This window comes from Sinocyclocheilus grahami, unplaced genomic scaffold, assembly GCF_001515645.1.
Source record: "Sinocyclocheilus grahami isolate Dianchi unplaced genomic scaffold, SAMN03320097.WGS_v1.1 scaffold283.1, whole genome shotgun sequence".
NCBI lineage: Eukaryota > Metazoa > Chordata > Actinopteri > Cypriniformes > Cyprinidae > Sinocyclocheilus > Sinocyclocheilus grahami.
Window position 1 is genome coordinate 1,486,895 of NW_015505462.1, and position 25,058 is coordinate 1,511,952.

At 37.2% G+C, this 25,058-nt stretch overlaps 3 protein-coding genes across 9 annotated transcripts in view; 1 reads left to right on the plus strand and 2 right to left on the minus strand.

Annotated features, from left to right (window-relative positions):
* Positions 1 to 1,496: 1,496 nt before the first annotated feature.
* LOC107600394 (tripartite motif-containing 13-like) lies at positions 1,497 to 12,252 on the minus strand. Of its 7 annotated transcripts, XR_001610804.1 has the most exons (4): positions 12,177 to 12,252; positions 8,170 to 9,411; positions 3,234 to 3,521; positions 1,497 to 2,723 (listed from the first exon to the last, which is right to left on the minus strand). XR_001610804.1 is itself a non-coding variant. In XM_016292284.1 (3 exons), the coding sequence occupies exon 2, from the start codon at positions 9,403 to 9,405 to the stop codon at positions 8,191 to 8,193; it is 1,215 nt and encodes a 404-aa protein (XP_016147770.1). In that variant the 5' UTR covers positions 9,406 to 9,411; positions 12,177 to 12,252; the 3' UTR covers positions 3,095 to 3,521; positions 8,170 to 8,190. The 7 variants fall into 7 exon arrangements, 6 of the variants coding, with proteins under 6 accessions (XP_016147770.1, XP_016147775.1, XP_016147773.1 ...); XM_016292284.1 differs by lacking the exon at positions 1,497 to 2,723 and having other exon boundaries at positions 3,095 to 3,521; XM_016292289.1 differs by lacking the exons at positions 1,497 to 2,723; positions 12,177 to 12,252 and adding an exon at positions 10,668 to 10,969 and having other exon boundaries at positions 3,095 to 3,521.
* Positions 11,543 to 15,396, plus strand: spryd7b (SPRY domain containing 7b). Its single transcript, XM_016292291.1, has 5 exons — positions 11,543 to 11,795; positions 12,235 to 12,351; positions 13,258 to 13,424; positions 13,539 to 13,641; positions 14,423 to 15,396. Exons 1-5 carry the CDS (start codon positions 11,690 to 11,692, stop codon positions 14,518 to 14,520), a joined length of 591 nt encoding a protein of 196 aa, XP_016147777.1. The 5' UTR covers positions 11,543 to 11,689; the 3' UTR covers positions 14,521 to 15,396.
* A 1,639-nt stretch (positions 15,397 to 17,035) lies between these two features.
* The window catches only part of LOC107600412 (uncharacterized), a 12,908-nt gene continuing 4,885 nt past the window's right edge, over positions 17,036 to 25,058 (minus strand). The window contains exons 3-13 of the mRNA XM_016292307.1: positions 23,010 to 23,034; positions 22,651 to 22,673; positions 22,501 to 22,556; positions 22,297 to 22,382; positions 22,021 to 22,049; positions 21,852 to 21,883; positions 21,734 to 21,765; positions 20,584 to 20,674; positions 18,725 to 19,246; positions 17,463 to 17,534; positions 17,036 to 17,251 (exon numbers count right to left, since the gene is read on the minus strand). Coding sequence (XP_016147793.1) covers positions 17,175 to 17,251; positions 17,463 to 17,534; positions 18,725 to 19,246; positions 20,584 to 20,674; positions 21,734 to 21,765; positions 21,852 to 21,883; positions 22,021 to 22,049; positions 22,297 to 22,382; positions 22,501 to 22,556; positions 22,651 to 22,673; positions 23,010 to 23,034 — 1,045 coding nt within the window. The 3' untranslated portion in view covers positions 17,036 to 17,174. The remainder of the gene's footprint in view (positions 17,252 to 17,462; positions 17,535 to 18,724; positions 19,247 to 20,583; positions 20,675 to 21,733; positions 21,766 to 21,851; positions 21,884 to 22,020; positions 22,050 to 22,296; positions 22,383 to 22,500; positions 22,557 to 22,650; positions 22,674 to 23,009; positions 23,035 to 25,058) is intronic.

A 25,058-nucleotide genomic window follows, 5' to 3' on the forward strand; every position in this document is an offset into this window, starting at 1 on the left:
TAGCAACACTTTAAAAAATATATTTAAGCCTGAAAAAAATATATAACCCAACATATTTTTGAAATTGTTTGATTTATAGAGTTTGAGTTGTCTAACCAGGCTGTATTTTGTTTGACCTGCTCTGCTACTCAAAGTCGTTCTAAATGTTTGTTTTGCCTATGTCTCCTTTTCAGCTCTGATAGTTGTCTGATAACTTTGTTTTTTTTTTTCTCCATGATAAAAATTCATGTGGTCAGATGCTTCCTGTGAAGATATTAATTTATAATATCTTCGCATAAGGCTTGCTGTGTGTGTGTGTGTGTGTGTGTGTGTGTGAGAGAGAGAGAAAAAGGACGTGTAGAGTTGGTGAAAGGAGGGGGGAAAACGTTTTCTCGTCAGTCTCTGTTTTTGTGCTACACGTGCATCTCTGGTTCACATCTGAAAGAAATGCATAATTTGTTTTTATTTTTCTAAAAAAAAAATCTAGTGGGTTTGAAGGAGCTTTTTGAGGCAAACTTGCATGAGGTATTAGATGTAAATTTCAGAAATAGTTTCTGTCTAATTTATGTCCTTGTATAGGCCAGTGATAGTTTAGATCATTCTTATTATTATTTGTATCTTTGAAGGGAATGTAGTTTTAAGGGTGTATTTAAGATTTATGTATTTTATAATCTACATAATATAATATTTTACACTTCATGCACTGCAATGATATCAGAGAACACACATTCACTTGCATAGTACACAGCAGCTTTCTCTCATACACACACAATGTAGCACTAACTATAAGTGTAGCAATTTAAATTTTTCACGACGTGTAGGTGTATTTTATTATTTTTTTAAACTATTTTTATATATATATATATATATATATATATATATATATAGGTTTTAAAATTTTGCTGCTGTCTGCTACACCAGATTCTTAAAACTGCAGCTGTAAATGTAATGTCTGTATTTTGATGACCTTTCTTCTTTTTTCCAGAATTTGCCTGGTTGTGACATCAGAAACCTTGAAAACAATTGAAGGTAATAATATCTGTGTTCAATTTATTTTATATGTTGTGTTACTTGTTATAAGAGATGAGCTGTGAACACATTTTTACAGCAACTAGGCAGTTCAGGTGCTATATGCCCAGTAAATGACACTTTCAGCATTTGACATCTGACAAGCCATCATGGTATTAAGTCTTTAAAATCCCCTTCAAGCAATGGGATGTCCGCTTTAGATCGACACAGTGCTTGCTTGCACAAGAGAAGTGTAAAGCTTTTTTTTTTTTTTTAATTGTACTTACAATTGCCTATCATGATAGCCAATCCCTTTTTTTCAGGCAGTGCTGGCTAGGCTCTAACTTCTGTGAAAGTGCAAATTCACTGTAATGTCTAGTGGATTTATTTGTATTTCTTGCTTTTGAGGTGTGTTAGCTCAAGTAAATGCTGGAAGAAAAAAATATTTCAGATGCCAAATCTCATTTAGAAGCCATTGCCAGTTTGTTGTCATTATCAAGTGCAGGCCATTGGCTCTTAAAGCTAGTCTAGCATTGACTATATTGTGTGTGAGAGGATCTAGTTGTCTTCCTGTCAATCTCATAGATCACAACTAGGCATTAGGTTTTGTTTAGGTGACAGAACTAACTGGCTGATTTTAGAAAAACACGTTTCTATTCTTGTTTGCTGTCAAAATCTCCTACGCTATTTTTTTTTTAAATAATTTTTTTTTACAGGAGAAAAAAACATTTTACTGTCAGTGACTTATCAGGAGCTATACAATATATGACTATTGTAGCATTGTCACAATGGCTTGTTTCTTGGCCGTGAATCCATGTTCATCATTGACCCAAATTAATAGTTATGTTAATCAGGTCGTAACATTGGTGTCAGTGTTACACCTTAGTGATCATAATAAACAGATGCTTGAAACTTGTCGTTAACTAATATTTTGTTATAATTAATGTTTTAATATACTAATAAAGATACAAACTATTAAATTTCAAGAAAATTATGTAATCGTTTCATCACAAGTAGTATCGTTGGCTGTAAAATGCTGTATTATTTAGTACACTCAGATCTCACCTTTCTGCTGCTTCACTTTTTTTCTACTAAAAAGCAGGCATGGTAATGTACTTGAATTATTGTTTAATGCTACAACTCTCCTATTTCTAAAGAAAATCTAATATAATTCAACACAATTGAATTTTATTTTAAGATGAGACTAAATTCCAAATCTTTAGGAAGCTGGTGTCAAAGAAAATACTTTGATATTGAGATTCTGTGTTTGTCGTTCTATTGTCAGTTGTATAAATATATCTAATATTACTATCAGTACTTCAGGTTTTTTTTTAAATTAGATCTTTATATGTTAATGATGTCTCGCATCAACTCTGACTTGGTAAACACTAACATTCACCTTTTTTTATCATAACTGTACATGAAGCACAGTGATTGATTCAGAAAAAATAGATTTCTTATTTAACATAGTGTGGGCATAAGAGATGTCTTCAGCTGTGGGACAGCACTTTGGGAAGCTGGTGGCAGGTCTGTTCTCGCTGTTGAAGATGAGTACGAGGCTGGATGTTGTCAGTGCTGAATCACCATCTTGGAGGTTAAATCCAGACTGGTCTAGAAGGCAAAAGTGCTCGTTTCTTGTTTTCTTTAATATCATTATTTTTGATGGAGTTGCCAGAGGACAGGTTTTGGTATAATGCTTGAAAGTTGCTGAGAGGTTTGTCTGCATAAAATCCATCCTGTAGAAAATAAGAATGGAGGATAATGTACCACTGGGGATGATGTAAAAAATAAAATTGATTACTGTATAAGACTCTTGTAATGCCTCATTTTTAGTCGTCTCTTGTGTCCTGTTTCAAAATATAATAAAAAGTAAATATGCCAAAACAGTACAGGACCCACTGGGAATGATGGATCTTTTAAATATGCATAATCATACCAAATCATTAGTTTTCTTGACTTGTAGATGCCTTTTTACTGAATGCCTTTATTCTGTGATTCAGTGTGCAATAAGTAGTAACAAGTATACATTTTACTTCATGTATGCTATCGTTCTAAAGTTTTTTTTATGCAAAAATATTGAATAAAAAAAATATTGATAAACTCAATATGTATATCCTGAACACTTAATTGTACATTAGCAGGTCCTGCACACACATGTAGAAATAACACATTTTTTCCTAATTGGATGCAAATGGTTTGCAGGCAAACACAGTAGTAGACACTGAAGTATTTTACTGCAAACTGACAGCATCACGTCCAGCTACTGTGTGTATGTTCTCACTCAAGCGTCCTCCTCTCTTCTGTGTTTCAGATGGAGTCCTGGAATGCCTCAAGCCCTGCTGAGAGAAAGAGAGAGAGGGAGGAGAGGAGTCACTCGCTCTGTGATTCTGGCAGTGCTTGGTCATGTTGCCGAGGGTGTGAGTGCGTGATTGAGAGAGAGGGACCCTCTCTAGGTGATGGTGTAGCAGCACAGAATGGTTTGTGGTGATACAGAGATGCAGGCCGTGATGTGCTGCAGCATCAATTCCTGGGACCTACGCAGTCGAGAGAGAGAGAGAGAGAAGAGAAAGATTGTGTGTGTGAATGTGTGTGTTGTCTTGCTTTAGCAGCATGTAAATATTGGAGTTACTCCTTGGCCAATGCCTCCAATATTGCTCGTGCTGCTGAAGCAAGAAGTCACCAAGCAGCACATGCACGTCATCATTTTATCACAGCTACCAGGGCCTAGCCGGTGCAGGTAGTGGCTGACTCACTGGTACTGAAATACCTTCATGGACTGAATCATAAAACCAACAGAGAAGTCAGGAGGACCCTCAGCCTCATCGGAACGAACGGAATGGTTAAAGGTAAAATAGATGCAGTACTTTTTGTTTGTGAAGTTAAGTAGCTTTTTTTCTTAATGTTTATACAAAAAGTTTGCTTTTTACTGTTTGTTTTCAATATGTAAAAATATAAATTTAGCCTTGTATCACTTTTTTTCAATCGTCTTTTTTTCTTTTTTTTTTTCTTTAACGAAATATTCTAAATGAAATCACTATTCTTCTAAACGTGCTGTTGCTTTTTTGTGTTGATGCAAATAAATAATAAAACTGGAAAAAATAAGGAAAAAGCTGGTCTGACCTGTCGCGTACTTATTTGAACCTCGTTAGCGAACCTTTTGTCGATGTATATGTTGTGCTTTTTTCAACACTTTCCACAGGAAACGCAACTTCTGTCATGAGATCTCGTCTTTGTGGTCGCTTTTCTTCTTTACTGTGTTTCAATACTGTTGCAGAAATTGTTGTTTTTTTCTGGTTGATGAACCCGTATAATGTGAAGTGCATTACCCCCCCCAAGTTTTCCTCATTTCCGGTGAGTACACTGAGACCACAAAACTGACTCCAAATAGACTTTTTTCCAGTAATAACAAATAAGCAAGTTTTGGACGGCACATTAATATCAGAGGCAAACGAGAGGTTACCGAACGGCGCATGCGTACAATATCAATCTTATATAACATCAGTGTTAAAACGCTTATCATGCAGCGAAGTTCTGATGTGGGCAAGTTATTTTTCAGATTTCCTGGTAGTTGTAAATGACGTGTTATTTCATGTTAACAGTACAAGTCACTAGTAGCCTATGTAACCTTACGTGACAGTGCTTATATTAAATAATATCATTTTTGGTGAAATTTCAAAGTTCTGTCGGCCTGAAATAATGAGACCGTAGTCTACTATAATGCAATGCAGGCCTCAAAAAGCATATCACTGAAATAATTAACGCCATTTTATGAAAATAAATGTAAAAAAAAAACACCCATTTATGAGTAGGCTAGCTAAATCATCTAAAACCACCATTCGGGCTCGTTTTTGCCGCGTCCTTGTTTTCTGAGAAAAAAATAATTTTATTTATTTCTGTATAATTTCTGTATAATCCCTTGTAAAACTGAGGAGTTTTACAAGGGACCCATTTACACGCAAAGTGCGTGTGTGGTTTTTCATGTCTGAATGCTGCGTTTGCCTGATTTTATCACATTTTGTATCCTTGACAATAATGAAAAGACGTCTTATTTTTTTTGTTTAATTGACCAGCACTTAAAACCATTGTTGCCTTTAACTCGTAACATAATCACTTCTGACACATGTCGATTTAATCTTCTGACGCTTCGTTTTAGTCATATGATGCTTTTAGACTTGATCGAAAGATGGGCAGCGCAGCTTACATAATGTAGCAACAGTGCACAGTTTCATAGAGCTGATTTTAATCTATTATTTGGTCATGTCAAAATACACACATTTTAATAATTTAATGGAGAAACGTTTCAAGATGAAATGGTTAATTGTTCAGTAGGTTACGCTCATAAGACGTCAAATTGTCTTGAGGTTTTTATTTATTTAAGCAAATAGATCATTTAATGTGAAGACTGATTTCTAAGCGCCTTTTTTAATTAAATACGTTTTTATCAGAACCTAAAAAAAAAATTCTGCTCTCACTTATTTTGTTGTATTTGATGCTTTGAGAAGTCCTCATGTCATTTTATGGCTGTGAAAAATATAGGCTATTTAATTTAACTTTACTCTTAGGCAGACATTTAAATAAAATAGGCTACATGTTTTTGCTTAATTTAATTGTGAATATACTGATTTTAGTTAGGCCTACTGGTCGTCGTGTGTTTGGACCGAAGTTCCAAAGGAATTTTTTTAAAGTAACGTCAAATTGTCTTGAGGTTTTTATTTATTTAAGCAAATAGATCATTTAATGTGAATACTGATTTCTAAGCGCCTTTTTTAATTAAATACGTTTTTATCAGAACCTAAAAAATAAATTCTGCTCTCACTTATTTTGTTGTATTTGATGCTTTGAGAAGTCCTCATGTCATTTTATGGCTGTGAAAAATATAGGCTATTTAATTTAACTTTACTCTTAGGCAGACATTTAAATAAAATAGGCTACATGTTTTTGCTTAATTTAATTGTGAATATACTGATTTTAGTTAGGCCTATACTGGTCGTCGTGTGTTTGGACCGAAGTTCCAAAGGAATTTTTTTAAGTGTTTTAGTGTTTATGTCGGGGAAACTTATAAGGTCCAAATAATTCTCGACATTTTCTCTGCATACAGCTGCTGATCGTCACGCTCTTCTTTTAATTCTATAGACAAAACAATGAGATTTAATTCTCAAACCCTTACGGCTCTTTGCTGAGTGCCTTAAATGTTACATGCAGGACAATGCGTATATGTGAAAGGTTAACATATGTAATTTTAATAAAAAATAATATAATTTATTTCTCTTTCTCGACAACCATAACACGTTGTCTGGAAGTTTTGAGACATTTGCAGTTATAACCTAGGCTAATTGCTGATGTTCCCTATTGGTGCATCGTTTATCACAATGCAAAATCGTGTTGCTATTTCATGATGCGCCGCATGACAGTTTAATTTATGCGGCTTATAATTGAAATTTAAACGGCGATCATATGAACTGGATTTAATTTTTTTTAATGTAGCCGGATATACCATGGGCAAATGTTGTTTGTTAGTTAGTGTCTGCAAGAAAGTAGCCTAATAAAACTAATGCATTTCACATTTTACAATTACAGGACACACAGACGCTGTAAGACTTTTGCTGCTTCACACAATGCCATATATCTCATTTGACACATTTTTAAAGAGAATTAAGCATGATGCTAGAACTTAAGTATATATCATACATGCAATGAAGGGAAATGTATTTGAAGTCTTATCTCTATAACAATTTACAACTTTAAAAATAAATACAGGAGAAAATGGGAGCATGCAATGTGCTACTTTTCGGTGTAGTCACTTCCTTCAAGAGACTAGTATTGACCAAATCAATTATTAAAGCAATTCAGTCATTAGAAACATTAAACACAAAGACAAAACGTTTAAAGCAAAAATAAACAGCCTTTCACGTGTGTTGATGTGACTGCCTTTTTTTTCTTAAAATAATAGTGAGGTAGGCCTATAGGCTACTGGTGTAAGATAGATATGTGATAGAGTGAAGATAGTGTCGCTATGTAAAGACACAATGTTACATTTGTTTTACAAGTGAGAAAAATCGAAGAATTGGAATTACATAACACATGGTGCCATTTCAGAACGAGCTTCCTATTTGTCGGCAATGTTTTCTGCAGGCTTCAGAAAAAATGTACGTGTATTAATCAATTTGTTGTTATTTAATTTGCTCTAAGTTATGTAAGGTTTTATTTTGTCAAGTAGGTTAAAATAGGTCATTTGACTTTTCACCCCTCAGTTCGCCTGGCAACAGTCGGCTAAATATATGTTCGGTGACGTCATATCAGAACACAGAATCTCTCAGGGTTCCGGCGTTTAAACCGTGGCGGAAACAGGGATACCTCCACTTTTCCTCTAAACAGTCCTGACTTTGTGTTTAATGGTGCACATCTCATGTCTCTCTTGGTTGAAACCAAGACATTGTTGAGGTCTGATTTTTTTTTTGTATAAAAATATGAGAGTATATAAAAGAATTGCCCCTCAAAACACGAATCGCATTCCATTAGCCAATGATGCTCAGATAAAGTTTTGTTTCGGAAATTATAATTCCCGAACTTTCTCTTAATGCCAAATGTTATCGCAACATTTAAGCTACATTATGGCAATGACTAAACAACATAAACAAATATCAGTATGCAAGTTCATTCTGAGTAATACTGAAATAAATAAATAATACTGAATAACTACATTTACTGTCCTGGTGCGAGACTGACATTCAGTTACGTAACGTTTAACCTTGAGTCTCCTGATAACTCGCACAGAGTAGATAAACGATATCAATGCACAATCGGAATAAGTGTCCCCTTTTAGTTAACTTCCAACACTGGTGCTTCCAAAACTGCAACAAGCATAATATATTAAAAAGTGAAAACTTGTATTCAAGAGGAACTTTTGGAGATACAGCTCTATATAACTTCAGTCAACAAGGCATTTTATTAAGTTTAAGATTGGGGAACGTTATCCCATTAGTGAACCACGATTCATCCACACTTGTTTTTCCATTTAAAACCAACAGACACAATCAGTGCAATTTAATAGCACACAAATGCTGACTGTACAAATCAGCCATTCTTGTTACACATTCAAAAACAGAGACACAAACTAAATTTCCCCAATGATATACTGGATTTTCTAGGTTGGCACACTGTAGTACATAAAAAAAAAAGTACCTAATGAATGAAGTTATAAAATCAGCTGATGAAATCTGATGTTGTGTTTATCAGGTCCAAGATACAGTTCCGACACAGCTCGGTTAGTAGCGTGCAGATCGCTTCCGCTTCTTTCCAGCAGAACCCAAACCAGCGCACAATCTCTCCAGGACCGGGCAGAGAAAAGCCACTGAGTGCGACCACCTTATCCTGGAAGCCCAGAGCGAGACAGTCCGACGGGAGAAAGTTCAGCGCGGGGAGGCACGCACATACAACCAGAACAACTCTCCACAGTACACGGGAGAAGCGCGGAGCTGCAGCAGAGGGCTGCGAAGCCAGGTAGGTGCTGCTCTCGTAGGGGGCGCACAGCTTGTCCACCTCTCCAAGAAGCACCCGGTCCCATTCCTTCACATCGAAGCTCTGCAGGCCAAGCAAACCCACATCCACGTCCGTCTGCGACGGCAGCGGCGTTCCCCGAATGACGCGCAGCTTTTCCCTGAAGTCCTGCATCTGCTGGAGGAAAGTGAGCGGGTCCGAGAGCGAACGGAAGGATTCGGCGATGCTGAGCGCGCGCCGCTGCTCCTCGAGCGCCGAACGGAGCTGGTTGATCTCGGGGTCAAAGGTCTGCATGACCGCGAGCTTCAGAGTCTCCAAGTCCGAGAGGATCTCTCTCCGTTTGTGCTCCAGCGTGCGCAAAAGTTTGTCAAAGTACTCCGAGACTCGATCTGCGTCCCGCGACACCCTCTCCAGCGCTTTCTTCTTCGCTTCCTCTAACGATTCCAGGCACGAATGCACCTCCTCGCCCCTCCAGCCCTCCACGACACGAAACAACTCCTCAAACGCGAGCTTCTCGCGTTCGTACGCCTCCTCCAGCGCGCAAAACTTGTGTCCTTTATGATCACCTGTCGTGGCGCAAAAACCACAGATGAGCTTCAGATCCGTGGCGCAGAAAATGTTGAGCGGTTGTCCGCTGTGAACTCGGCAGAGAGACATCCTCGGCATCACTCGAATCCTGTTGTACTTCTCCACGATGCCACGTAGGGAGTAATTGACTTGCAAGCTCGCGATGCCGTTGTGCACGGTCTCCTTTCGACAGGTCGGACATTTAAACGGTGGTCTCCACGCAGGGCCCCGGATACCGTCCAGGATGCCCTCGAGACACTTCTTACAGAAGCTGTGAGAGCACGGCAGAACTCGCGGGTCCTCAAAAAGACAGCAGCATATTGGGCATGTGAGATCCTCCTCCAAGAGCTCCATCGTATCCTAAAATGGAAAAAGACATCAATATGAAAGCTTGTCGGGGGCATGACACATCAATGCAACTTCCATCATCTTAGCAAGCGTCTTTATCTGGCATCTCGCACCGATCGTGAAGTCCAGAGCACTCAGTGCTGTCCAGTATCATTTTAGACATCATCCATATTACGCGCAATAAACCAAGTAGCCTATTTGTTTGGTTGGTTTTACGAGAATGCGTTACTAGTCTACAGTGAATAAATTATAGAACCAAATTGCCTGAGAATGAGAAACTGCTTCCATGTGAAGCCTAGCCTGCAAGCTTTTTTCTTTCTTTCTTTTTTTACATTTGCATCGAGCAGACGATATTTTTCAATGCATATCAAGCGACTCTGTGGAAGAGGCATGACAGGTTAACCAGATATATTAGGTCAGATTGCCTGATGATGAAGACTTCTGAGTGCACCAGTACTTCATTTTTAATTGTCGCGTGAGAACTTTCGTGCAGGAATTTCCGAGGACCTGTCCAACAAACTTCAACGTATTGATTTAGACAGATTGCCTGATGATGAAGACTTCTGAGTGCACCAGTACTTCATATTTAATTGTCGCGTGAGAACTTTCGTGCAGGAATTTCCGAGGACCTGTCCAACAAACTTCAACGTATTGATTTAGAAAAAAAGACTCCCGTCGAGTTGTCAAAAATGTTTCTCGGTTCGCCCGGGTCCGGTTGTCAAGGTATTACTACGGTTGTGGCAGATTTTGCAGGCGGAAAGCATCAGCAATTGGACCAGAAGCGCACTAGATGCTTAGGCAGTGCGCAACGCAATCATGATTCTTGTTGCTGTGCAGACTTCGCCCTTTCCAATTGGGAAATTTTAACTAGTTCAGGTCAAGTCAGTATGGCCAGGAAGTTAAAAATAATGCGCACAAACAGCTAATGAATAGCGCATCTAAAGACACACATTTCAACGCCACATTCAGCGTAATATCGTCGTAGCGAAGTGTGTTTGCAGACTCAAGCAGTGAATACACGTTTTGTGCGGTGAGAAATAAATGCAGAGGGTCCCTTCATTATTGGATGGGGTTGTTGCGGGGGAGCACTCACTCGCTCCTAGATCAGCGTTTCTCTGCAGATTACGTCAATACTGGCGTTACCCATCACCTACCCACACACACGCCTAATTCATCTATTTAGTGAGCTTCAATAACGACGTGATTTTTGTTTACAACTAGTCATGAGTTACAGACACAGAACCAAAAAGCACATCGTTGTTCTCTGCCACAGAGATGATCCTTAATCACGCCACTTTGGTCGCATATGCACGTGCCACGCGTTACGGTCTTGACGCATCGATAACCAATCGCTACCGAGTCACGTGTCAAAATATTTTGACCTCGATTTCTCTTCCCCTGTTTCCATGCCATCAGGAAGAGAAGGGTTCCGAGGCGCTGCGCTCATTGGTCGAGTCAGGGATGAGAGCGCATGCAGTGACGTAATTGGCCACGAGAGGGCCCACGAACCGGTTAAGCGCTTTTTATGATAATTTGTTTTTATTCATTGTATGCTAATTCGATAATAACACAAACCAAAATTCACAAAGGGGACACATACATTTAAAAACATAAATTTGTATCCCAGTCCAATTCAACACTATGATATATGGTATGCTCTCGCTTTTTTATTGTACATTTATTTGGCTTTGGACTTTAATCCCAAACGACTGCAAATGGTCCGTGACGCTCTATCAGCGGTCTGGATAAATATTTGCATCCGTATAATCACTCTTGAGAAACTTTAATAGCCATTGAATTGAAAATACACAGTGACGAGGCAGACTGGAGGACTTTTCTTTTGTTTTGCTAGTTTTTAAGTGCCACATGATTCACCCCACAAAAAGTTAAAGAATATATTTGTTTGTATATTATTTTTATGACAGGTAAATATCACATGCATAACGCAAGGTGTTTAATGGATTTGTTAAAAAAATCTATTTTTATAGAGATTGCAGGCGGATTTACATTCGAAAATCAGGTAAGAATCACAGAGACGAAATTATATATATATATATATAAATAAAAATAAAAAGTGTAAAAAGGTTTTCAATTAAAAAAACGTTCTGAATACTGCCCAAAGAAGACTTTCCGAACCGGTAAGCGCCCTCTTGAGGCGGAGCTCTTGTGTGTCTCAAAACAGCACCAGTCAACACTGACTTTTTCCCACGGGATCCATTCTATCCTGGAAGCGTTGTGCGCTCTTCAGTTTGACGCGTGTAACTGCACTTCCGGCGAGATCGGCGCTAGAATGGCTGCAATGTTTACGTGTTGTTTGGGCTGCTGCGGGGATGGCGCACCGGGTCATGCTCCCCTCAAAGAAATGCCCACCGTACAGCTAGACACGCATCACATGGGTAAGAGTCATTTCCACCGCTCAGAGGGGTCACTGGAAGTCACCAATTTAAAATGTAAAGCGATGAGATGTGTCTAGCTAGCAGATGATGCTGTATCCTAAAAAAAACAATGGCTAGTTTTTCAACACAAATAGACAAATAAATATTCTAACCATCACTGTTTTTAAATAAACAATGTGCATTCGTTCCTAACAGTGTCTAATTAATCAGCTAAAGTGGTCCTCTCTACTCCGGATCACATGCTAGTTGCTAGTATACAACTGACAGATCCAATATCTGTTTAATCTTTTATAATTGAGTGAATCCGGGAAGTGTTTTTCATTTCAGCCTTGCTTTTCTTTTATCAGTTATCTCTGAAACATGAAATGCAATAATGCATACCTGTATTTCAGTGCTGTGGCAGTGTGGTCATGGGAGTTTGCTTGGCCTTTTTTCCCAGGGACGGATGTGGTCATAGTGAAAAGTGGGAGGCGGATCTGTGGAACTGGAGCCTGCTTTGCCAACGCCCCTCTGCAGCAGAACAAGAGCTATTTTGAGTTCAAGATCCAGTCCACGGGTGAGTGCCTCCATGATAGTTGTAACTACAGAGCAGGGCCAGACTTTTCATAATGTTCTATTGTAGGTATTTTCCGTCTCACTTGAATTGTTTTTCATATTTTTCTAATGCCTGTGCAACACTGTAGCACTTTGTAGCCGTCAGATAGAATGATTTGTTGTCTCTAAGATTAATGTCATTGAGTGTGTTGTTGATGTAAAACAGATTTGGACCTAAATAAGTCAATAAATAAAATCAGTTTTGAGAACACAACTCTAGTTAAGTAATTGAATCAATTGCAATAGCCAGAAATAAAGCATTAGACCAGGGGTGTCCAAACTCGGTCCTGGAGGGCCGGTGTCCTGAAGAGTTTAGCTCCAACCCCAATTAAACACACCTGAACCAGCTAATCAAGCTCTTACTAGGCATACTAGAAACTTAAAGGCAGGTGTGTTGAGGCAAGTTGGAGCTAAACTCTGCAGGACACCGGCCCTCCAGGACTGAGTTTGGGCAGCCCTGCATTAGACATTAAGGGATGCCATGCTTCATATGGTTAAGCAATATTTTCCCTTAATATAAAAGTTAATTTATGACAGTAACCCATATCATATTTCATGTTTCTCAACAATTTCAAAAGACAAACAAAATCATATAGTGCCATTTAAAGTAAAAAAAAAAAATCCAAGATTATGAGATTAAAGTCATATTACTACTTTAATCTCATATTGCTATGACTTTATTCTTGTAATTTTGAGTGTATTCCCCAAATATTATAATTTAAATCTCTTAATCTTAGATTTTTATTTTATTTTACGTGCCACTAAAATGCTGTCATAATAAAAAATAATAAAAAGACAAATAAAATGACCTATTATTGGGATATAACTGTCTCATGAAGGTGTGCTGCTGATTGTGTTTGTGGTGCAGGTGTTTGGGGGATCGGTGTGGCCACTCAGAAGGTGAATTTGAACCAGGTGCCACTGGGTCAAGACAGTCACAGTTTGGTGCTTAGACACGATGGCTCCATATACCACAATAATGAGGAAAAGAATCGATTACCTGCCAACAGCCTTCCTCAGGAGGGGGATATAGTGGTACGTTTTTACTTTTGGATTGTGAGCCATCAATAGCTAAATTGTGGAATACAGCAAGAACATGCTGTATAAGAAATATCGCTTCTGTTCGTAAATGCGTGTCTCTGTTTTAAGGGGGTGACCTATGATCATGTGGAACTGAACTTGTACTTAAATGGAAAGAACATGCAGTGTCCAGCCTCAGGTATTCGAGGGACTGTGTTCCCCATAGTTTATGGTGAGTATTTCAGTTATATAATGTGTATATATATATATATATATATATATATAATTTTATTTCTCCAATATAATGACAATATTGATATCATATATTAACGTTTCTTTAGCTTCAGTCATGCTAAGAACTTTTTTTCAACTAATGAACAGCACATTTTAAAGTAAAAACCAAAATCGTTTCCAGAACATTAATTAGCTCTTTTCATTGAAAACCGGGACTTTTGTTTCTTACAGCCACCGTTTAAGTATTGTGGTCCTTTTTTGTGCCTATTTTATGCAAACTGAAAGGATTGTTCGTCCAAAAATTGACATCATTTACTCAACCTCATGTCTCTCCAAACCAATATGACTTACTTTCTACTGTCGAACACAAAATAAATATTTTGAGAAATGCCATACAGTGGAAGTCAGTGTTAATGCAGTCACTGGGCTCCAATATTGTTTGGTTCCCATCGTTTTCAACATATCTTCTTTCATGTTTTGCAGAAGAAATAAAGGTTTGTAACAGCATGAGGGAGAGCAAATGATGACAGATTTTTCATTTCAAGTTTAAAAAAGGTTAAAAGAACATTTAAGAATGTGCAGATTGTTCTTATGTTGAAGGGAACATACCATAAAGCAATAATTTAATTGGCTATATCTTTAACAATAAGTTTCAATACAAGTTTTTAAAAAAGGTATATTTTTCATGATATACTATATATTGCAGAGACAAAATGTCATGAAATGACAAAGTTTATGCAATTCATTGATGTTTGTAATCTCCCCTCTCATTCCCTCAGTGGATGACAGTGCCATCGTAGACTGCCAGTTCAGTGATTTCTACCATACTCCACCTGAAGGCTTTGAAAAGATTCTGTTTGAGCAGCAGATCTTTTGAATTGTCAGCTGTGTGTGCATAGTGTCGAGCTGTACTGTGCGTGGCAGCCCGTGGTTACGATCTCTTTCAATGTTGCTTCTGCCTTTGCTGTTACTACTGCTGCTCTTGTCCATTTGGAAGACAAACCAGGCTTTATTTCTGTCTGCGTGTGTGAGAATCTACAACCCAGAAAACACTTTACATAAGCACTGAAGACACTTACTGATATCTACTTTCTGTAGTGGGTGATATTGATAAACTGAGCTTATCCTTTTATTTAATGACAATGTACAATGATCAGCAGCTGATCAGCTTTGTGTTTATTTGATTTATGTAGAAATTATTGTTGATTTATTGTTGATATATCGGCTTTCTTGAATGAAACAATTGTATTTGCACTAGTTACATGTGATTGAAAATCAAACCAAACCTCTCTCGTTTGTTACTGTCATTTGCCTTTCATCTGAACTAGCCATATTGATAAATTGCTAACAGTAAATAGCAGTTTACAGTATTTTCCACAGTGTATTTTAACATCTTACCTCTGTGATCTCTATTGCACATAATATTAAATAAGTGACTTTGGCTGAACATATTTCAGAGTCAAATAACCACTAAAACATTTTAGACATACATTAATCTATTTAACATGATCATTTTTGCTGGTCTAACTTACATCTTACCAAACTCTTCAAATGTTAGGATGAAGGTAAAAGTTATCTTCTTTCTTCTGATGTGTTTTGCTCCTGAAATAATTCACTTCTGCACAGTAATGTTAATTACAACTATTAACCTAATTTTACTGGTTACTGCAGAAATCGTATGTCCTCTTAACAATAAAACCATTCATACAGTGGGTATAGAAAAGAATCACCCCCTTTAAAATAATCACATTGTGTTGCTTTGCAGCCCAAAATGAAGACAGGCACAGTTTTTGTTTTATCCAGCTGTATTTTCTCTGTGCAGCTTATAACATCCAAGTGAAATATATAACACCAACATGTCAGAAAAACCCCCCAGAAAGAACAGAAGGGTGATTCTTTTCTGTACCCACTGTACATTAATTTTATTCACAATAAAATGCACCACCAATTCATAAGTCTTATTTTTAACAGCATGGCCATGCAGCTACTCAAAGGCAATGCGCTTTTCAGAAAAGGTGCTCTGAAAAAGTTGTCCTGTAAGACTTGTCAAATCTGGTTTTCAATCCCCAAAAAAGCTTGAATTTTCTCTGTACACTGTCTTATGGTACATTCCACAAGTGCTGTATTTAATAAACCTAAGTATTCTGTCTCTGTGTCAAAGACCTGTTACATTGTGAAATGATGTCCTATGACAAAATAAAATATTGACAATGTACAAGCGTCTCTTCAAAAATAAAGTGTTAGATTTAGTTAAAATTCTAAAGATAGATGATCTTAATATTAATTAGATTTATTAATAATAAATGTATAATTTTGATATGTTCTACTCATATGCCACTGAACCATTCAGCATCAGTCAGTAATATAATACGTAACAGGGATGGGTGGGTAACTCTTTGCAAACCCCCCAATGCAGACTCTTTTATTGTTCCCATTGTCTTGATTTCTCAGCAGGTCTAGACATTAGTAATGACAGACAAGAGGGGGTTCAGCGAACAACTTGAAAAAGCCTTTAAAAGAAAAGGCTGCTTCTAAGATCTTACGTCCTACTATTTTCAAGTCTTCACTGCTTTGGTGGTTCTAAAATTAAAAAAGAAAAGAAAAAAAAAAAAGGTAAAGGGACCCTTTTATAATAACTTTCATGAATAAGTAACACATTCTATTATATTTATTATCTAATACAGATGATAGTTAAAAATACATTTAAAAAAGTCATAAAACTATTTAATATATTTTCATGTTTATATCTGAATGTACATTAACTGATCTACTTGCGTAGTTTTATTAAAGCATTGGTATGTTTTTGACTTCAAATATTTATCCAAATGAATTCACTGAAAACTGTTTAGACAAGGTTTGGACTACATTGCCTAAGTACAGTTGAAAGGACAATGACAACTGATAGTTCTGAAAGAAGCTATCTATAATGAAAAGTGACCTGGTGATCCTCTTGAAGCTGTGTCAATATGTGTCTGATGCCACCTAGTGTCCATACTGGGAATGGAGTGTTTTTTCTCTAATGAAGGCACACTAATAAAAGGTTTGACTGGCCCTTCAGGCACGTTTGTGGTTGACCTGAGGCCTCATTAGAGGTCAATTTGTTGCTGTGTGCTGATTGGCTGTTCAGTCTCCTGCTCTGAACTGTTTACAGATGAGCAAAGGCTGACGACATGAGTCTCACTTCCCACAGTCAACAGACAATATACACAGCATTTCTGTGTACAACAGACACATACTGCACACTCTCAGCTCCTCTTCAAAAGTGTCAAAAGCTATGTTTTAAAATACAAAGCAAGATGCAAAGAACGGCATTCTGTAAAGAATGTTTCTTACTGTTTATTTAGATTATGAAAACAGAAGAATAATCATATCAAAATGACATATGTAGATATATTTCATGAGATTTCTATTACTGATGTAAAAAATGTCTGATCAAAACCATCTGATGTATGCAAACTGCAGAAATGTTCTGGACTTTAAAAAAACATTTTTAAAAACGATAAAACATCTTAATTCTGTTAGATTGTTATATTAAACATCTAGTACAGCTTTGGCATCCCTCAATGCTGCTTTTTTCCTCTGCAAATCCCTTTCCTGTTTCTCCAGGTCTGGAAACACAAAGAACAAAGTCATTCTCATGAAACAGTGCCATTTAAGTCCCCATAATAATTCTCCTTTCTAATATGTGATTCATTACAAGGCACAAAGAAATGTACTCATTTATCCATTCAAATGATAAGTATATAAATTCAAAACGTACTGTTAAGGGGTTGAAATCATGTAACACTTTAGATTTAGGTGGTTACAAATGAAATGTACCTTGTTCCAGCTGAGTAAAAATGCAAGGCAGCTGTCCAGATGCCAACAATACTTTGAGAGCAACATCATAGTCTGTGGAATATTTCATAGCCTTTCAGTTGTATAAACAAAAACCCAGCATTTTATTGAGGGTTATAGAACATAACAGGGATATTTCAGATTCAATGTGAGTTAATAGTGTTTGTGACAATATAACCGTATAATGATTATAGATCAGTGATCAACACAATGGCGCTGTATGTCAGCACGCTGCCCACAAGGCTATCGGTGCCAATGTTTATAAGATTTTTTTGTTAAAATATCTTCTCTCAACCCATATTATCATTCATTGACTATTGTAAGTATTGCATTCAAGGGTTTATCTCCCCAAAAAGCGTAAACATTGAGCCTCCCAGGCACTAAAAAACATTTAGTGTGGTCCGCTCAAATCCGTCAATGTCTTTCCAGTTCAACCTATAGCAAGAGTTTGGACTGTGGCTACTTTAGCAGACAGAGAGAGAGGCTTTATAGCCAGTGTGTGGGACCATCGCTGACACATTACATAGGTAAAGAAATTCAGATCTGGTTTGTTACCAGCAAGCCAAAATTCGAAAGCTTGCCAAAATACACAGAGACAGACAACAGGGTAAAGGCCTGTTCACACCAAGGACGATAACTATAAAGATAACGATACAGATATAGTTTTAAAAATCGCTTTCAATATGAAAGAATAGCAGAGTCCACACCACAGCTATAAAGGCACAGAGAAACGCTGCTGATGAACGATAAAAACATTGACAGCCAATCAGAATCAATCAGCTATAACAAGCTTGAGAGTTTAAAGCGGCAGACGAGCGTGCGCTTGGAATAAACAGATGATATCATCTGCTGGTGTGGACGCTAATATAGTCATCTTTATAGTTATCGTTCTTGGTGTGAACGGGCCTTAAGAGGAGAGTAAACATTGGTAATGCTTTTATAAGATGGATGAATTTGATTCAATGTTTGCATTTTAGTCAAGACGTTGAACTTGCTGAAGTTTCTAAACTCAAGCTTTTGCCACTTTACCGTCAAGCCCCGGATAAAATAAGATATTGTAAGGATAAGAATAATCAGAAGAGCGTGGGTGAAAGAGGCCTTTGCAAAGGTTGTTTGAAAATATGCCTTATTTTTGTAATTTTTACGAGGTGAAACTAGTAGCGCAGAAACCGCATACTTCACCTTTAACTTGTATTGAACCTGAAATATTCCACAAAACTGGTCTGAATCAAGGCTGTTCTCACCTTGGTGGCAGGCTTCCTGTGACAGCACTCTTTCTCCTAGGCTGCTCAGCTGAGACACGAGCTCTGAGAAGACTTCTTTAGTCCACCCAGCCTCATTACATCTGGTCCAGAATATGGCAGCACTGGACTGGGATTTCTCTGTGGTACCCACATCAGAAGCATCTGCTGCAGCGGGACGACCTGGTGATGAAGAAACCCCTGCCGGAGGAGAAGGTTCTGGTAGCTGCTCAGATTTTAAGTGAGATGCTTGTACTAAGAGTGAGAGTGTTTGTACTGCAGATATTGACACTGCTAAAACGTCAACAGTGGGGCTTGAATGCGGGGGTGATCCGGGCTGACCTGTGGGACCATCGCTGGCACGGTCCTGGTTAGGCGTAGGGTCAGTGGTTTGAGCTCTGGGCGGTGGAGAAGTTCTGCTTGTGGATGGTGTTTCCTCTAGTTCAGGGGCCGCGACAGACCCAGGTGAGGTGCACATAGCTGCTGGGGCTGCACCGGCAGGTGAAGAAGGTTCTAGACTGTACTCTGAAACAGAGAGAGAGTGTGTTTAAATAAATCTCTGTCCAGAGCCATCGCAAGGGCTGTGCCAAGTGTGTGACCACACAGGGTCTTGCACCTCTGCAGGGCCTCGCACCAAAATAAAGTTAATAAAGCCAATAGTTTAACAGTTCACGTTTTTGTCCTTATAGGCTAGCTAAAAGTCAGCTAATAGTGAGTCAATGTGTATCATGATGCTGTATTATTCTGCTTGGTAAATGTTATGCAGTAGCCTTGTTCAAATCCGCTACTTCTCAGGAAATGGGAAAAAACACTGCATTTTTTATATAACTGAACACTGTGTTGTCAAAGCTGATATTGTGGCTGTGTATATGGTCAGACACTTTCATGTGTCATTATTTTGTGAACATTTTACCAAAATCAAGCTCAAGTGGAATTACCAGGTTTCTAACCAGCGAATGTCAGACATATATGTGTCTTGTCCGTCTTTGGCCGCATCTGAAGCAGTCAGTGCATCGCATTACATTTTTATCAACTTACAGGTTATAAAGTTATTGTTGCTACGTGGCTGCTAATTTTTTTTTTCTGCCACTTGGCCAAAATCTCATGTTTTTAAAGATGTAGTGCTATGCACAGGCTATTAAGACTATACTTGCTATGCTATATGACTGACGACAAATGCTAAAAGACATTATAACCAAATAATTATAGTGTTTACTGAGTAAAGAAAATGCTGTACATATTCAAACAACCATTCTTTTTTTCTTTATTTATCCTTGCATTGCAAATGAGCAGAGAGAGACAGTCCAGAGTGTGTGCGGCACTTCATTCAAGATTGAGTTAGTTTTAGTCGCAAGCACTTTTTAATACTTTTCATTGGTTAAATATTTGCAAAACCCACAGACAAAAAGGGTGACCAACAGTAATGAATTAAGAATAAATAAATAAATAACTAAATGTGCGTGTGACTGATTCTTACGCATTTTTGTCAGTGAGCAAGCACTGTCAAGTTCATAGGGAGCTTTTTAAATTCTAATTTTGGCTGCCTCTGAATGGGTCAAAGCACAAATTTTACTTGAGAAGTTCAAGAAAATACACTAGACATCCAGGCTCATTTAGGCTATGTCTGAAATGATGTGCAGCGTTCAAGTGAATGATAAGGTTTACTCTTGGTTTATCTGTCCATTAGATGCGTGTGAAAGTTGTGTTTGTTACTATAGCAACACTCCCCCCCCCATTCCAGAGGGCCTCACACCTCAACGTCGCACAGGGCCTCACACCCCCCTTGCGACGGCCCTGTCTATGTCCACAGATTTACGCCTCTTTGAAATGACAGCAGCAAGACAAAAGAGAAATGAACGCACCTGATTCTGCTGAGGGTCCAGAGTCCATAAGAATGCTACATGGAACTGTGATATGGTACATTTCTGGTTGTAACAAACTCTGAGAATCATCCTGAGAAAGAGAGAGCAATTACACTTCTGGTTACAGGCAAGTTATAAATAGAACTTATACTATAAGTGAGTATAATCAATAATAAGTGAGTATAATGCACTGTTCAAACTTTGTTTTGTTTTTGCATTTTCTTAAAAAGAAATTAATAATTTTATTCAGCAAGGATGCATCAAATTGATCAAAAAAGACAGGAAAGATATTTATAATGTTACAAAAGATTTCCATTTCAAATAAATGCTCTTATTTTGAACTTTCTATTCAACAAAGAATCATGAAAAAAACGTATCGTTTTCACAAAATGTTTCTTGAGCAGCAAATCAGCATATTAGAATGATTTCTGAAGGATCATGTGACACTGAAGACTGGAGTAATGATGCTGAAAATTCAGCTTTGCCATCGCAGGAATACATTCGATTTTAAAATATTTTATTATAGCAAACACTTTTTTAAATAATATTATTGTAATAATATTTCACAATATTACTAATATACTGTATTTTTGATCAAATAAATGCAGTCTTGGTGAGAATGAGAGACTTTAGAAATATTACAAATCTTTTGAATGGTAATGTAACTATACTGGATGGTGATGATTGTACTAAATTTAAATGGTTTTGGATGTATTTTTAAATTTTTGAAGTTACTGTTCTGAGCATTTTATTTAAAACTCATTATGGGGAAAGATATTAAAAATATTTAAATTTTTGTCACTTTTGGTGGCAATTTTGCCCAGGAGGCCTGGTTAATTTGTTCCTTTGCGCTCAATGTTGCTGGCTTGAAAGTTTGTAAAATTCCAAGCTATGGAAAAGTTTTCCAAAAAGATATAGGCGAGATTGTTTCATTCATTTATTTGTCCTCAAGCCTTGGTTCTTTCTTGACATGTATCAGTCTGATATGTATGTAGTAAACAATGTTTTTGTTCTAAGGTGCCATTGGGGTTTTGCATGTCCTTGTTTTGTGTTTTTGCTGTAATTTTTTTCCCTTGTCAAATTACATGAAAATATCAGTAAATACATGTGCTTGTGATGTGAGTGATGTGTTCTGTACAGATAGACTCACTGAATCAATGTCTGTGTCATCATCGTCAGCTTCTGAAAAGAATGAAACCGTTTCTTTACAGTAAGGAATGATAATACTTCTCGTTCATTTGTTTTCAAAAACACAAACACATTTGTACCTGTGGTTGATGGATTGAGTTTTTCACACGGCCTGCAAACAAAGGGAAACAGTCAGGGACGTTTCCTTAAATAACTTTACTATAGTAAGTTTTTGCCAAAATACCACGGTAAACTGTGGTATTCTTGTATTTGTATTGTTTTCAAAATTGTTCAAAATCCTAAACATACCTTGTTTTTTCAGGCACAGGAGAGGACTGCTATTAAAAGTGAAGAGAGAAATGCTTTACTGCTACAATTTTACTGCCAAATGTTTTAAAGATTCATTTACATGTAGTCATTTACATTTACATGACACAAGACTGGAACAACACAAGGGTGAATTTTCATTTTTGGGTGAACTGTCTCTTCCAATATGGACTGAGCAGTTTCAGTGAAGTTTATTATGAAACTTTGGTACATATAGAAACATATCAAAACAGTCCCATTTTATGATACGAGACTCACACTGGGCTGTTTGGGAAGCATAGACTCCTTTGTATTTGACATTGCTGGAGCTACTACACGGTCAGTGCTGGTGGGACTTTCATCATCTAAAACAGAGAGACATATTATTCAAATTGTTTTGATTTTAATGACTTGGTTTTATCTAAAATTCTTCTTCTCATTTTGACAAAAACAGAGAAATGAAACTAAATATATAATAAACACCTGAGTCTAGAATGCGTTTAATTTTTTTCCTTCTGGGTGTTTCCACTTCTGCCCATCTAAAAGAAACCAAAACACAGGATCATTACAATCACGCTGTGATTACTAACTAGACAATATTCTGTAATTAAACGTTTTCTACAGACTACTCACCGTACCAATGAATCATATGCACTCTGTTAAATAAGATTAAAAAAAAAGACAAAATTAGAATAAGCTGTACTTTTAACCAGTATTATTTTTCAGGTCAGTTTGTCTATTTGTCTTCTAAACGCATTCTCACAAGATCATATCTGCTCGTTGATAGAGTATGACCTGTTTCTTAGCATAATGGAGGTAAATTACCATCTGTGAATACAATTCTGTAGCCGCTCATCTCTGAGATGAGGCCCAATAAAAATGTCACATTCATTATTATTAGTGCTGTCAAACGATTAATTGCATCCAAAATAAAAGTTTTTGTTGACATAATATATTTATGTGTACTGTGTTTATTTATTATACACACATACAGTATATATTTTGGAAATATTTGAACTCAACCAAACTTCAAACTAAATCAATTTATATAAAAGCCAAATCCTTATCCTGTAATCACAAACGACTGTGATTGGTCCATCCTGACCGGCGCTGAGAAAAGTAACAGGTACCACCTAAAAGCAAGTCGTAATTCAACTGTAACTTTAACAACATTACATTAACTCGTACTTAAAGCCTTATCTGATATTCAAATAGTTGTAAATGTCATTCTGTATATTTGACCTGTTAAGTTTTATATATTAAAATTGGCAAAAGTCGTCAGTCAACTATGGCTTTATTTTTAAATGCACATCACAAACGACTGTGATTGGTCCATCCTGACCGGCGCTGAGAAAAGTAACAGGTACCACCTAAAAGCAATTATTTTGGCCAGTCGTAATTCAACTAACTTTAACAACATTACATTAACTCGTACTTAAAGCCTTATCTGATATTCAAATAGTTGTAAATGTCATTCTGTATATTTGACCTGTTAAGTTTTATATATTAAAATTGGCAAAAGTCGTCAGTCAACTATGGCTTTATTTTTAAATGCACATATATATAAAACAATATTGATTTGTAAACATTTTACATACAAATGGCACAGGGTGATCACAGTCACTTTGAGAAACAACATCTGCATATATGATATGCTTGTTTTACACATCTGTCCTAGTTTCCAGCATTGTACAGTACACAATGTCACATGCTTTCACATTGGAGATCACAGGACTTGACAACAGACATGCCATATCCCAGTATGGACATAATACTGTGACAGAGATAACTACTTAGTTTTAAGGGATATGAAACATGTATCACAGCATACTACGAGACAGTGAGTAAAGAGTTGGTTCGGGTGTCAGTGTCTCTGTGAAATGCATTATTTTGGTGCATTCGGAATGAATCAGAATCAGAATGAGCTTTATTGCCAGGTATGTTTACACATACGAGGAATTTGTTTTCGTGACAGAAGCTTCCACAGTGTAACAGAATGACAGTGACAGAACAAAAAACACAGAAAAAAAATAAATTAGGAATAAAAATATATTTTAGGACCACTAACTAAATATATTCTAAGACCACACTCTTAAAAATAAAGCTTCTTGCAAAGAACTCTCTAAACAACAGTCATTTCCCACTCTATACAGTTCTTTGGAGAGTCAAAAAGCTCTTGAAATTACATTACAGGGTTGTCAGTTGGTATAAGATAGTTTCTTCTAGATTTAAAAGGATAAAAAGGTCCTGTAAAATCCTTTTTGGCACTAACGTTTTGTTTTTGGATGGTTAGTATGACCCCTGCTGGTAAATGTTTGGTTCTAAAAAGCATTTTTCTTAACAGCCATTTAAAATTAGCTGCATGTTCCGACAAAAAAAAAAAACTGCATTTTGCCATTGAGATGAAAGTGAATACTAATGGACAGCTTTCTTCGTGTATTCTAAACCTCTTTGGTTCTACCAGGAACCTTTATTTTTAAGAGTATGCAAAACTTCAAAGTTAATGGTTTATATATATGTCTCATTTCCCTCTTTTCAAGAGTTATGCATGAAACCTACTGTATATGCTGTACACTGATGGCATTACGCACACATTCACACTCAACTCTCATTTCTCAGGATCCTCGGTCTCTTCAGAACACTGGATTTCTTCGTCTATCCTCACAGATTGCAGCTCATCTGCACACTGAAATAAAGATAAAGAAATGCTTAAAACATGAAACCCTTTTCCTTCTGAGTCTGACATTGAAAAACAGACTGGGTCACTCACCATTTTATCTTCCTTCTCCTCTTCTGGGTCAGAGGTCACCTGCTCCTCTGCACTAAAGTATCCATCATGCTCCACAGAGGCATCCAGCGAGAGAGATCCTTTAGTCCAACCTGAGACAGAGAAGAAAATAGTTTAAAGACAAAAGATATTGTAGGTAAACATGTAAATGAGGTCAGAGATGACAGAGAAAGTACCACTGAAACCTCACCGTGATAGACAGAAGACAGACTAGTGACCATTTCCCAGAGCACACAGAAAGAGCAAATGCGTG